The sequence below is a fragment of the Haplochromis burtoni genome, unplaced genomic scaffold, assembly GCF_018398535.1.
Source record: "Haplochromis burtoni strain Fernald_Lab_line unplaced genomic scaffold, NCSU_Asbu1 Contig_89, whole genome shotgun sequence".
Taxonomy (NCBI): Eukaryota; Metazoa; Chordata; class Actinopteri; order Cichliformes; family Cichlidae; genus Haplochromis; species Haplochromis burtoni.
Genome location: NW_024582450.1, coordinates 1,051,732 through 1,064,541, shown reverse-complemented (window position 1 = coordinate 1,064,541; position 12,810 = coordinate 1,051,732). Strand labels below are relative to the sequence as shown.

At 37.1% G+C, this 12,810-nt stretch overlaps 2 protein-coding genes across 15 annotated transcripts in view; one reads left to right on the top strand and one right to left on the bottom strand.

The window, feature by feature from the left end:
- The window catches only part of si:ch211-266g18.10 (neurofilament heavy polypeptide), a 31,835-nt gene extending 20,988 nt beyond the window's left edge, over window positions 1-10,847 (top strand). For 2 of the 14 annotated variants that reach the window (XM_042222617.1, XM_005934312.2), the window contains 18 exons: window positions 330-368; window positions 451-513; window positions 624-671; window positions 1,533-1,622; window positions 1,920-1,985; window positions 2,368-2,412; window positions 2,719-2,769; window positions 3,185-3,217; window positions 3,295-3,342; window positions 3,498-3,557; window positions 3,695-3,739; window positions 4,224-4,271; window positions 4,443-4,484; window positions 6,117-6,164; window positions 6,487-6,528; window positions 6,615-6,659; window positions 6,739-6,774; window positions 6,895-10,847. In XM_042222617.1, coding sequence (XP_042078551.1) covers window positions 330-368; window positions 451-513; window positions 624-671; window positions 1,533-1,622; window positions 1,920-1,985; window positions 2,368-2,412; window positions 2,719-2,769; window positions 3,185-3,217; window positions 3,295-3,342; window positions 3,498-3,557; window positions 3,695-3,739; window positions 4,224-4,271; window positions 4,443-4,484; window positions 6,117-6,164; window positions 6,487-6,528; window positions 6,615-6,659; window positions 6,739-6,774; window positions 6,895-6,980 — 935 coding nt within the window. In that variant the 3' untranslated portion in view covers window positions 6,981-10,847. The remainder of the gene's footprint in view (window positions 1-329; window positions 369-450; window positions 514-623; window positions 672-1,532; window positions 1,623-1,919; window positions 1,986-2,367; window positions 2,413-2,718; window positions 2,770-3,184; window positions 3,218-3,294; window positions 3,343-3,497; window positions 3,558-3,694; window positions 3,740-4,223; window positions 4,272-4,442; window positions 4,485-6,116; window positions 6,165-6,486; window positions 6,529-6,614; window positions 6,660-6,738; window positions 6,775-6,894) is intronic. The other 12 variants (XM_042222621.1, XM_042222619.1, XM_042222609.1 and 9 more) reach the window with 11 other exon arrangements.
- A 74-nt stretch (window positions 10,848-10,921) lies between these two features.
- fabp7a (fatty acid binding protein 7, brain, a) lies at window positions 10,922-12,040 on the bottom strand. The gene is made up of 4 exons (XM_005934313.3): window positions 11,880-12,040; window positions 11,588-11,760; window positions 11,382-11,483; window positions 10,922-11,175 (listed from the first exon to the last, which is right to left on the bottom strand). Exons 1-4 carry the CDS (start codon window positions 11,950-11,952, stop codon window positions 11,125-11,127), a joined length of 399 nt encoding a protein of 132 aa, XP_005934375.1. The 5' UTR covers window positions 11,953-12,040; the 3' UTR covers window positions 10,922-11,124.
- Window positions 12,041-12,810: the final 770 nt, after the last annotated feature.

Below are 12,810 nucleotides of genomic sequence, written 5' to 3'. Positions count from 1 at the left end.
GCTGTAGAAACATCACACGCAGCACTGTGCTGATATTAATTCAGTCATGTTCAACCCACGTCACATCACGACTGATTCGCTGACATGTAGCTGCTGACGATATGCTTCTCTGACACATGATAATGACCCAACTAAAAATGCTCAAAGTATCATAATCTGCTTTTATTTTGCTTAAATTATTATGTTACTGCTGAGTTTTGTCCTTTTCAAGTTGGTCATTTTCATGTTTCAGGATTCCTCAATACATGCTTGATTGACAAATTCAGTATGAATGCTGTGTCACAGTGTCTTATTTTCTGCAAGACTGAACCTAAAATTTCTTTACTTAGAGCCAGCTCCCATTAAGACAAAACCAGCCCCAGCTAAAGGTAAGAGCAGACTTAACTTTGTTAATCATAATTATAAAATGTACTCAGGCTTTTGATTTTCATACTCATTTATCTTTGACAGAAGCACCACACAAAAATGTTACTCTAACAAAGGAGAAGGTGAAGGTGGTGCCACTGAAGAAAGGTGCATCTCTTTGTTTAAGCAGCTGTTCTTGTGTGTTTTTATACCAACTTTCTAAGTTCAGAATACTTTCTCAATGTTTCCAAACTCAAACATTTTTTCCCCTCTGTTAGTGCCTTTGACACTGAAAGAGAGAGTTAAACCAGAACCAACCAAAAAAGGTAGAAACAGTCATATATGAGAACATTTTGTATTCAATTTTAATTATTTATCTACAGTACTGTGCAAAGGTGTTAAGCCGCCACTCATTTCTATATATTTTGCTTCCAAAGAACCAGACTATTATGGAACTTTTTTTAAGTCCCGTGTCTTTTCCCCTCACCCCCAACCGGTCAAAGGGGATGACCACCCCTCCCTGAGCCTGGTTCTGCTGGAGGTTTCTTCCTGTTAAAAGGGGGTTTTTCCTTCCCACTGTCACCAAAGTGCTTGCTCATAGGGGGTCATCTGATTGTTGGGGTTTTCTCTGTTTTCTCTGTATCATTGTAGGGTCTTTACCTTACAATATAAAGAGCTTTGACACAACTGTGGTTGTGATTTGGCGCTATATGAATAAATACATTGAAATGAATAAAAAGGCACCTTACTCAACTTAACTCCAGGGTTGACTCAATGTTACGGCTACACATATCAGACAATTTGGCAAATTATCTTTAGATCCTTTGCTTTCGATCAACCAGAACACCTGTATAGGTGCTGGAAACTTTATTAATGGTCTGGTGTAAAAACAAATCATTTGTTCTAATTTTTTTAGTTAAATCTACAAAGAAAAAAGTAAAAAAAATAGAAGCACAGTACTCTAGATTTTAACAGTCAGACTTTAAACAGCATTTTATGGTCTTTAAAACAGTTTTTGATTGTTGTTTTGGATGACTGATGTGGACCTGTAAGAAAACTTCATTAGCATTAGCTGTACTCACACAGAAGGAAACCTACATTGAGCCTAAAAGGGAAATGGACTTATAGGCTTTATTTGTTTTATGGAGGATAAAAATGTTTGAAGCAGCTTTTCCTTTTTACTTCAGATGCCAAAAAGCCTGTAAGAGGAATTAAAATTGTCAAGAAGGAGGTTGCATCTGTTCTTAAAAAGGAACAGTTCAATGTTACAAAAGCAGGTGAGACTATGCTGGAATACTGTTTAATGTAAGGCATGAGACACCACATTGTCTCGTTTTCTCTGCAATGTGTAAGTTAAAGGTATTCTGATGGTTGACGATATAGTGTCTCATTGATTTTTCAAGTCATTCAAGAAATATGTTTAAGCATGTGCTAATACACACTTTGTTTGCTGACACTGACAATGTAATGCCAAATGAGCCTAAAGACTTTCATGTGGGATATTAAAAAAATCTAAATACATTTTTAATTCATAAGCAACAATCTTTAGAAATCAATGTCTTATTTTCCACCAGAAGCAGCTCCCAAGGAGCCTAAGAAGGAGCCAACGCTAAAAGTAAAGCCTACACCTGTAAAACCAGGTAAGGTAAATATGATGATGGAGTTGAAATCAATGCCCAAAATCTAATAAAAGTCAATTTAAAAAGAGCCTTGACGGATCTGTGGTTGTGATTTGGTGCTATACGAATAATTAAACTGAATTGAATAAAAAGGCGTTGTGGCTTCACATAACAGACAACTTGGCAAAACATCTCTAAATCCTTTGCTTTTGATCAACCAGGAGACCTGTAGAGGTGCTGGAAACTTTATTACTAGTCTGTTGTAAATCAAATCATATGCTCTACAAAAAGTGCCAAAAATAACACAGCACAGTACTCTAGATTTTAACAGTCAGACTTTTAATAACATGAAAGAGAATTTGAATTTTATACTGAACATGAGGTTCTGTGTTTTTAACATCAGCTGAGGTTTCAAAACAGAAGCTCAAGCCAGTTCCAATCAAGAAAGGTAAGAAACAGTTATCATTGAGTTTCATTGTGTCTCTGTAACACTGAACTTAAATTTTCTTTACTTAGAACGAGTTACAGCTAAGCCAAAAATGTGTTCAAGCTTTTGATTTTCACACATTTTTGTGTGGTGCTTCTGCCTCTGTAACAGAGGCAGAAGCACCACACAAAAATGTTACTCTAACAAAGGAGAAGGTGAAGGTGGTGCCAATAAAGATACTATCTACCAATATTAATACTAATTCTACTTTATACGGACGTCATGTCTATATTTTTCTGAATGTGAAGTTCTGTTGCTATTGTTTAGAAGCTGAGGTTCTTAAGAAGAAGAAAGCTGAGCCAGTGACTCCCAAAAAAGGTATCCTTTTACCTTTTCACCTCTTTCACAGGTCTTATTTTTCCTTTAATTATCTAACATGTATAACAGTAGAAACATCACACGCAGCACTGTGCTGATATTAATTCAGTCATGTTCAACCCACGTCACATCACGACTGATTCGCTGACATGTAGCTGCTTCGCTGCCATGTGATAATGACCCAAGTAAAAATGCTTAAAGTACCAAATGCTGCTTTTATTTTGATTAAGTTATTATGTTACTGCTGAGTTTTGTCCTTTTCAATTTGGTCATTTTCATGTTTCAGCATTCCTCAATACATGCTTAATCAATAGATCGAGTTTATGCACTGTGTTGCTTTAGTTTTGCAATTAGCTATCAGTGATAACAGTCATCACTCTTCTCATATGACCTCTTTTCTTCCCTTTCTCTTTAGAAGCTGAGGCTAAGCCAGTTCCTGCTAAGAAAGGTGAATTGCTTACAATCCATGGTTATTATTTATTAAAGTGAATTATTATTAACACTTTCATGCTTTTTTTTTATCAGAGCCAGAGGTTACAAAGGAAAAACTGAAACCAGCTCTTGAAAAGAAAGGTATATGTTCGATTTAAACTCTTTAAATAGTCACAAGATAGGCAATCTATACTTTTTTATTCATATTCTATTTCTGTTATAGATCATACACACTCTATACTGTTTAAGTAGTTCTTTAAAAAAAGTTGAAAATGTTATTTTCCCCTGTTTTACAGCTCCTAAAGCAGAGGTCGAAGCAAAGAAGGAAAAGATTAAATCCCTTCTAAAGACAAAAGGTAGACTGCCATTGTCATCTGCATGTAGATGCTTTTTATTATGTAGTACCATTAGAAAACTATCACAAAATAATGATAATGGTGTAGATAAACACTGATTATCTTTACATATCATACCTTTTTGTTTTATTACTCAGAGCCAAAAGTACCAGAGGTAAAATCAAAACCAGCTGTAAAAAAAGGTAATTTATAAAACTCTTTGGTGTTATGGGCAACAAGTAGAATCATTGTTTTGTTCTTTAAAGACTGAGCAAAGACTTATCTAGGAATCCTCTATAGAAGAAATCTACCAGTGGATTTGATTTAATGTGCAAAAACAGATCGTTGGCTCTATCGCAGCCACATGGACCCCCAAATACTGCACAAAGTCAGAAGCAAACCAAAGAAAAGTAGTTTCTACTAAGGAAAAGGAATGTTTTGTATAATTAAAATTACATAATAGGCCTATTTCATATCTGAAAAGATGACAAAACAAACTAAAAATGTGTTCTGGCTGTTTGTAGAATGGACTAAATCAGTAATTTAAAAAAAATAATTGAAGCTTTCACACTGCAGAAAGTGGTTTGAGCTGCTATAAGTATTGTTTAAAAGTAAGCTAATTGTGGCTTCTGCAGTAAAATTCTTCAGGTTGATTGCTAAAATCTGACCAAAGTTGTTCTTTTACAGAACTGGAAACACCTAAAGAAAAGGCCAGGCCTGCTGCAGCAAAGAAAGGTACAGTGCAAAGTTTTACACTTTATTTATGACACTGTGGGTACAGGGCTTTACGGCTACGTATAATGTCAGGATACTGTCACAAATTTGAGATTTTCTGATGTCTTAAATACACTAAAATACTTCCAACTGTATGATTTATCGATTGCATTTTTGTCCCCGATGGCACAGCCATGTTGAAGGAAAAGACCAAACCAGCCCACGTGAAGAAAGGTACATGTGGTGCTTCGGTGCAGGCAGCACTTCATACTTCATGTAACCATCAGTGGTAATCTGATTACAACATGAAGGCCCCTCTAAATGTAGATAAGTAACTTAGAGGGGAAACAGCTAGTTTGCTTATAAAAATTAAGTAACCGTTAAACACGCTGCTGCTGATAGTTGAGAAGATTTTCTTTGCTGGGTGTGAAATAGTCAACCAGACATCTAAGTAAAGAGCTTCAAATGAAAATCCTAAATTAGCAAAGATTATAGGCAACTGAATGGCCAGCAAGGAAATAATCTCAAAGTTAGTTAATCTGCCATCAATAAAATATTTATAGGTTGATGTAAAAAAAAAAAAAATGCTTCGCAGTAATTTTTACACAAAGCATGCATGCAGGTAATTAGCACAAATCTGAGAATGTACTGCCACTTTCTAATAAGGCCTCATACATAAAGGATTTATAGGTTGTAACTACTAACGTAATCATGAATAAATATTTTCTAAATAATTTCTTTAAAAATGATTTATGAGCTGTGCTTGGAGAACACAGAGTCTGAGAAATCTGGCTGTTGATGTATTTCGTTATAATTCTGTTATGACAGTTGACAAAACGTTATCAAAATCTGTAGTTAAACTATAAAACCAAGCAGATTTTCATCTATATCACACGTGGCTCTTTTTTTAATTAATTGCGAATTTAAAAAGCCACGTTTTCACAACCTAGCGCTCCCAAGTTGTTGTTGTTGTTTTTTTAAATATATGCTGTCACCAGACACTTTATTAGATACACTTTGCCAGTACCATATTAAGCTCCACTTAAGTGCAGCCCCAGACTCAGTAAGGTGCTGGAAACACTCCTCAAAGATTTTGGTTGACGTGTTAGCATAACAGTTGCTGCAGTTTTGTCAGCTGTACATCAATGATTTAAATCTCCCATTCCACTATCCTGAAAGTTGTTTATTGGATTGAGATCTGGTGGTTATGGTGGCCGTTTGAGTACAGTGAACGCATTGTCAAGATCTGAGCTTTGTAACATGGCAAGTTGACCTGCTGGAAGTAGCCATAAGAAGATGGGCAGACGGTGGTCATAAAGAGATAGACATGGTCAGTAACAATACTTAGGTAGGCTGTGCCATTTAGGCAATGTCCAGTTGGTACTAAAGTGAAAATATCTCCAATACGATTACACAAGCAGCAGCCCATTCTTCTCCATTCTGGTCCTGGTTTGAACTCCAGAAGGTTATCTGCCTACATGTCTAAATTGCTGCCTTGTGATTGGATGATTAGATATTTGCTTTAATGAGCAGCTGGACGGATGTACCTAATGAAGTGAGAGTGTATATACCAAGCAGTAGCACATTATAAATCTTAAAGGTTACTTTATTAGAAAGTGGTTCTTCATTTAACATTTTTCTCTGAGCTTACTGGGCATCACTTTTCATTCTGCGCATTTGCTTTTCATAAGCGTTTTTAAGTCATTCAGTTGCATTACATCTGCAAAAAAAGAGCCCTCTACCCTTTACTGAAATTTTCAAATCACTTATTTTAAAGCTTCACCTTTTTCTTCCCTCCAGTAATTTTTATGCATAAATGTTGTGTATTTCATGCCTGTTTGTGTTTGCTTCACATTTGTGAAACAGAGCCTCGTGTTTTAAAAGAAAAGATAAAGTCCATTGCAACAAAGAAAGGTATGCAGTCAGCTTGGAGAAACTAAAATAAATGTAGAACACACAGTCACTATTACTGAGTTGAAACTGCTGTTTGATTAATTAGTGAACAGGGTGAAAATAATCCGCGACTATCTTAATATTCAGATGTTTCTCAAGCGAAATATTTTTACACAAAATTCACAAACATTTTCCTTTTAAAAAAGAAAAATGTTGTGTTTTCTTTTTGAGAGAAAACACATTTAAATTATTCATGTAATAATAAATTTTTATGTCAAATACATTCAAATTAAACACTTGAGAAAAACTGTTTGACTTTTTTATGTCTTGCTGCCTTTTACAGAGGACAGGGTTCTCAAAGAGATACAAGAGCCTGCAAAGAAAGGTTTGTTTGTGACGCCCTTCATTTCTGAGTATTCAAAAAAAAAACTACATTATAGCTTTTATTGACTGTGTGCAAAACGTTTGCAGGAAAAACTGCTGAGAAGAAAGCTGATAAGGAGGAGAAAGTTAAAGGTATCACGTTGATCCTGTAATTTAGAGTCATATAACACTTTATTGATTTGTAGTTAACATTATGTTCATATTTTAACAGTGGAGCCGTCTCTATCGGATAGCTTTCTCATGGAAGGTACGTGCAGATTTTTAGAACAAAATGTTGCAGAGCGCGCAAATTTCAGGCACTTTTCTCTCCAAATGCTAAAGGAAAGGGAAGGAACATACTGTTCTTCGCTGTTTTACCTCTTTACAGATGAGCTGCCCTACTTCCAGTGTTTCTTTGTGGATGAGGACGAGGCCCAGTTTCCGTTTTACGCCTTCTCGCCGCTGCAGATTTGACACGTCAGTCTGTGGTCTGACATTTACAATTTAGTCAAATTACCGATAAGGACGAGGTCACTTCACACCCTGTACTGTCGAAACACGGGTGATGCTGTTCGCCTTCAGCAGAAATCTCTGCACAGCAGAAGACGACAGGTTATGAGATGGACCGTTATTTTTCTCTTTCCAGAATTGGTTGAGCTCTCATACCAAATACATGCAGTCAGTGTCATTCCTTTTCTTTTCTTTTCTTTTTTTAATATTTTTTTAAGTAATAATTTCTTTTGCATATTTTAAATAGAGCAATTTACTATTTCACTTCTATGGATTCAAACCCTTTAATATATTTACAGCTTACTTTGTTTTCTCATAAAAGGTCCAGAAAATGGTGCAGTATTTTTAAAGTAGCTACAAAGTGTAGAGTAGTTTACACTGTGAGGTTAACAGGGTACAAAACTGCCACAGTTGCTACTCCAAGACAGACCTTCTTAGCCCACATTTACTTGAACAGTGGTTTGCGTTGTAATTGTACATCTCTGTGGCGTCTTTCTTGATCATGTTGCTCATCCCACCCTTTATAGCACTTGTTCATGATTCATTCTCAGTTTCCTATTGTTCTTCCCAAATGGGGACACAACAGATATCATATCATTACTGAATGACTTTTTTACCTTTTATTTTTGTTTTATGCATCAAAAGGAATGACCATGCACTGTATATGAGAGCTCCCAATCTTGCTACCTGAAACATTTAAAGTCTTATCAAACTGTACCATCTGGATATCTGCACCAGCTCCTCGTTATTATATTGGTGCTAGTAAGAGGCATTGCCTAAAATCTCAGAATGAGGATTGAGTTCAGTTTTTTTTGTTCCTTTCAATCTATCAAAAACATCAGCAAATCAAGTGTCAGATTTATTCTGCAAATTCGTTGATTGACCAAAATCACACTGTAGCTGACTTTGGTCACTGCTGTTGCACTGTGTGCACACAGTAGAAGCTAACGTACTGTAGAAACCTAATGAGCAGGTTCCTTTAAACAAGAATGCAATCAATATTGCCTAAATATGCTATGGCAACATTAAGATAATATTAATGACAACTGTATAATGATATCTCAGATTCATGCTGCTAAAATGCAGCATAATACAAACAGGATTTCTGTTATCTGAATATCCTTTACTTGATCATGTCTGATGAACACAAAAGCAATGTTGGCTGAGTCTAATGTCAAATTTTACATTGTTGATTGCACCGGCACACCGTGTGATCACATTATAAGTCGCTGCAGAAGGTGTCACATGTTTGGACAGGTGATCTCAGATGTAAAACATTTCTCAGTCTGCTTTTAGCAGCTACGTATGGCTACATTGTTGCATTTGCTCCATATGTTGCACAGAGAGCAGTTTTCTACATCCTGTGTCGCTAATCCTGAAGCTTATATATAAATCTGCTTATCTTTTAAAATGATACCAGTGCACACTTTGTCAGTCTAGGAATAATGAAAGCTCACACTCTGCAGCTCTCAGTGAGCTCAGAGTTTAATAGCGATTCATGAACTGATGAAGTTTTGGACACTTTTTACAAAACAATTTAGATTATTGTCATTATTATTATTTATGGTACCAAAAGATAAATAAACTTGTTTAAACTGTATATTAATGACTCACGTTTACCAGGTGAACATGTGCAATACTTAGATCAGCGATCAAAGCGCATTATGTTAGTCTAATAGTCTTTTAATGAAGTATGCATGATGTGTGTGCCTTTGTTTTATGCTCTTATATTTTTATGTGGTTCCCTAATAGCGTGAACACTTGAAGACAGGAATCAGTGAATTTGATGATGTGTGCCAGTGTCACTGTATGGTGTCGCTGACATACACACTGTGTTAAAATGCTCTTGATGTAAATAGTTAAATATACAGAAAAACTGATTGTTTTATCCCTGATTCATTATTCCTGAAGCAGCTCTTCATCTTCAGTAAAAACCACAACGTGTATCATTTGTCACTTAATCCCTTGTGAATAGAACAATTAGGCATTAAAACATAGCAATGCAAGTGTTTTGACTTTTCTTTAAGCATACCAACATTTCTAACACAAAAATGGGCTGACGTCGTTTTTATACTGTATACTTTATGTTTAATGCATGAAGTTTTTTTTTAACTATCTAAATGTGAAAGTATTTCAGTATTTCACCTCAAATCGAGATAAGTATGAAGAGAGGTGTCTGTTGTGCAGTAGGGGTCATCTCTGGGAGCAATTTTATTTTTTCCTGTAAGAAACTAGGGGTCATTTCAGGATCGGGCAACTGTATCTGACATGTAGGAGAGAAAGGAAAGGTCCAGAAAAACAACCAAGCAGAGATCAAATTCACCGGGAGACTAAACGCACGACCAATGAAAAGCATTAGCGAGACGGGACATCGTGGTGTTTCTTTTCATTTTTGTGCTGCTGATACTCACATGTACTTCCCTGTTAAACCCACTGATCCCGGCATGATGAATTCCCTGCAGGACTGACCATGTGATTTCAGAGAGTTGATGGCAAAACATTGTCATCCGGCTAATCCCCAACCTAACCTCTAACCTGATTATAGACGTTTTTAGCATCAGCAGTAAAGAAAAAGTGTAGTTTTAAGCCATTTGCATAAAACAAGTGTTAATCTACTTAAACTTATTAATAAAAACTGACTTTTCACCTGAATTTCAATGATTATTAATGTGAAATGTAGTGAAATTTGATTAAAACCCATTAATACAAGGCTAACCTTTATGTTATTAAGCCTCACAAATTATATTTATTACCTCAGGGTCTTGCCTGTGTTCTCAATGGTAGCTACACTCCTGATCAGTGTGTTTAAGTGAAAGATTGTAGCAGTTAGACAACTGAACCAAAGAGGATATACAGTAGATGGTCAGGTCTTTATACTCTATTTCCCTAATAAGGCCAGGGAGGGGTTACTACAGGTCAGCTTACACCACTGACACAGATTCCTCACAAAGAGGAAACTCCCGCTGCTCTCCCAGAGTACAGCAAACACTGCAGACAGAAGACGCTTAACTATTATCTGTCTTTGTTTCTGCTACACAGAATGCGATAATCTCCCTTTTCTATGTGATTATGCCACTGTGAAATATTGAGAAAGTAACTCCCCGTGAGCTTGTCTTCTCACTGCATGCAGCCTAAATGCTTTTCAGTGTTGTATAACTGGAGCATAAAGACAGACTTTAAATTAATTCATCTGGCCACTGCTAAATGAGTTCCACTCCAGTTACCACAGCTTCTTTGTGTTACGGCCTATTCAAAGGTGGCCAGAAACTGAACAGCGTGTGTGTTGAGATGAGAAGAATGGCCACATGTAGTCAGTGTTCAGTAGGCTGGACACAGCACAGAGCTGAAAAAGGGAGGCTTTAGCATCTTAAAATGTAGGAACTAAAACAGTGTTAAATAATATTTATATTAGAGATATAAAAACCCACAGCTGGACAAAGGTTTGCTGGCAAACTCTAACACTAGAGTGACTATTGCATCCAAACTGTCTACATCCTGCGTGGTGTCCTGTCTTATCATCACACCAGTGGCAGCATTTAGTCACGGTTGGTCCGCACAGCATCGAATGATGCTTCTACGTAATGACACCACAACTTTAACCGGATTATCTTGAGACGAGTGACATCACCACCCCCACCCTCCCCCTAGCTTCTCGCCATCTCTGACCATCTGGGGGTTACTAAAGGGCATTCACACAGCAATTTCAATGGTCAGACTGGCTGCTGGTGCTGCATGGTCGGCTCAAGCCTGCACCGTCACCCTGCAGCTGTCACCTGTAACAGACTCTGACGGGGACTGTTCCCACGACATATATGAGCAGAAATGTGGAATTGCATTCAAAGGAAAAATGCCGTAAATAAAGTGAGTAGTCTGTCCTGTTTCTGATGAACCTTTGAGACATTGAGAAAGTTTAGCCCAGAAGTTTATTTTCCCTTTTGTTGAGGCCTTCACAAAAGATCTTACAAAATATTTATCTCATGTTCAAACAAGTGCAAATCACAGCAAAATGTCAAAACACTTTTTTTACTTAAAAAATAATAATAATAATAAGGAAAACAACATTTCCTTATAGCTGGAATGATTTGCTCTTTCAAGTAGATGTTGAAAATTAGGCTTTCTCATACGTGCGGACAGCCTGGACTCCTTCAAAGGTTAATGTCTGGAGGCAGAAGAAAAAAGAAAATCTGTTTTAGACAGACTGGCAGTTAACATTATCACCTGATTATTCAGCAAGTATTTCAGTCTGTTGCAGTCATATGTTATGAGTTGCTGCATATATGCAAAGACAAGGTGTCCCTGCAGAACAAGATGCTTTCAAAGGCCTCTTAAAAACTGATGTAATCCCAGCAGAACAGGCGGTCTTACCATCACCATCTTCCCATCCTTGATTTCTCTGACAAACTTGGTCTCTTTGCCATCCCACTTCTGCACATGCACAAATGTATCTCCATCCATGGAGAAGGTCGACTACGAGCAGAAAAAAAAAGAACTTTTTTTTATTTTTATTTTTTATTTCGGACCAGCAGAAGGAAATCATCAGTGATCACACCCTCAAGTTTTACTCATCTTACTTTGACATGCCGGTCATCAGGCGTGGTCTCATCAAACTCCTCTCCCAGCTTGGCAGAGAGCTCAGTGTTCCTGAAGGTGCTCTGAGTTTTCACCACCACCTTGTCTCCATCCTGGCTGATCACTACAGTTGGTTTGGTGACATTACCCACTTGTCTCGTGGCAAAGCCAACGCCTGTCAAAAAAAAGTTTAAATAAAGTAAAAGTTTAAAATAAAAGTTTAAATATTTAATAAATGTAAAAAAAAATTTAAAAAAATCACGGTAACTGTACAACAGGCGTTTTTTTGCTCACCGAGTGCCTTCATGTAGTCATCAAAGTTCTGGCTGTCGACCAGTTTCCATGTAGCGCAGAAAGCCTCAACCATTTTTGCAGATGTTGTTGGTCCACTTCTGTGTCACACTGTCAGAGTGTCTCTTATTTCCGTGGATTAAATCCTGGAGCCGCAAAAGCGGGCCCGCCCCTCTTATGAATACGATAACGGAGAGTGGTTACGTAAGCAGTGGCGCGAAATCCTGATTGGATCTTCCCGAACACTTGAAGACTGTGATTGGTCAAAATGGAACGCGCTCTTAATGTCTCGGTGGGACGCTCAAAAAATCTTGGAAGGGCGGCAGGGTTGTCACAGCGGGTAGTTTAGCTAATATAGCGGATTTTTACATAAACTACAAAGAGATTTTAACCAGGGACTCTCGGATGTTGAAATATATATAAATATAATAATTTCCCATTTCAGCTGCTCCCTTTTGTCATAGCAGATCATCCCTATCCTCCTTTATCATACAAACCCTCTTTATAGTCTGCATCCTCTGTCCAGAATATGCACTATTTATGTAAATATGTCGTAAAATGTGAGAACATGTAGAAAAATGTTATTACATAAAGACAAACTGTAGATATTGCATAGACAGAAATAAAGAACCAGACCGGCATCAGCGGTTTTGTAGTAAACTGTGAATGAGTACTTTGGTTGTTGTTCATATCTGTCTTTTTGTGCCTAGCGGCTGAGGCTGCAGGTATTTAAATACCTCAACTTTTTAGATTTTGGTTTATAACTAAATTTAGTTTAAAAACAATTAGACATAATCTCCCACAGCCTGTGGTGATGATGACCCTGCAATAGCTACTTGTTGTAAAAGTCACAGGATCCTCAAAGCACTAGGGTTTATCCTTTGTTATCCCACTGGATAAATCCATAGGAACTATTCTGCAGGACACAGACCTA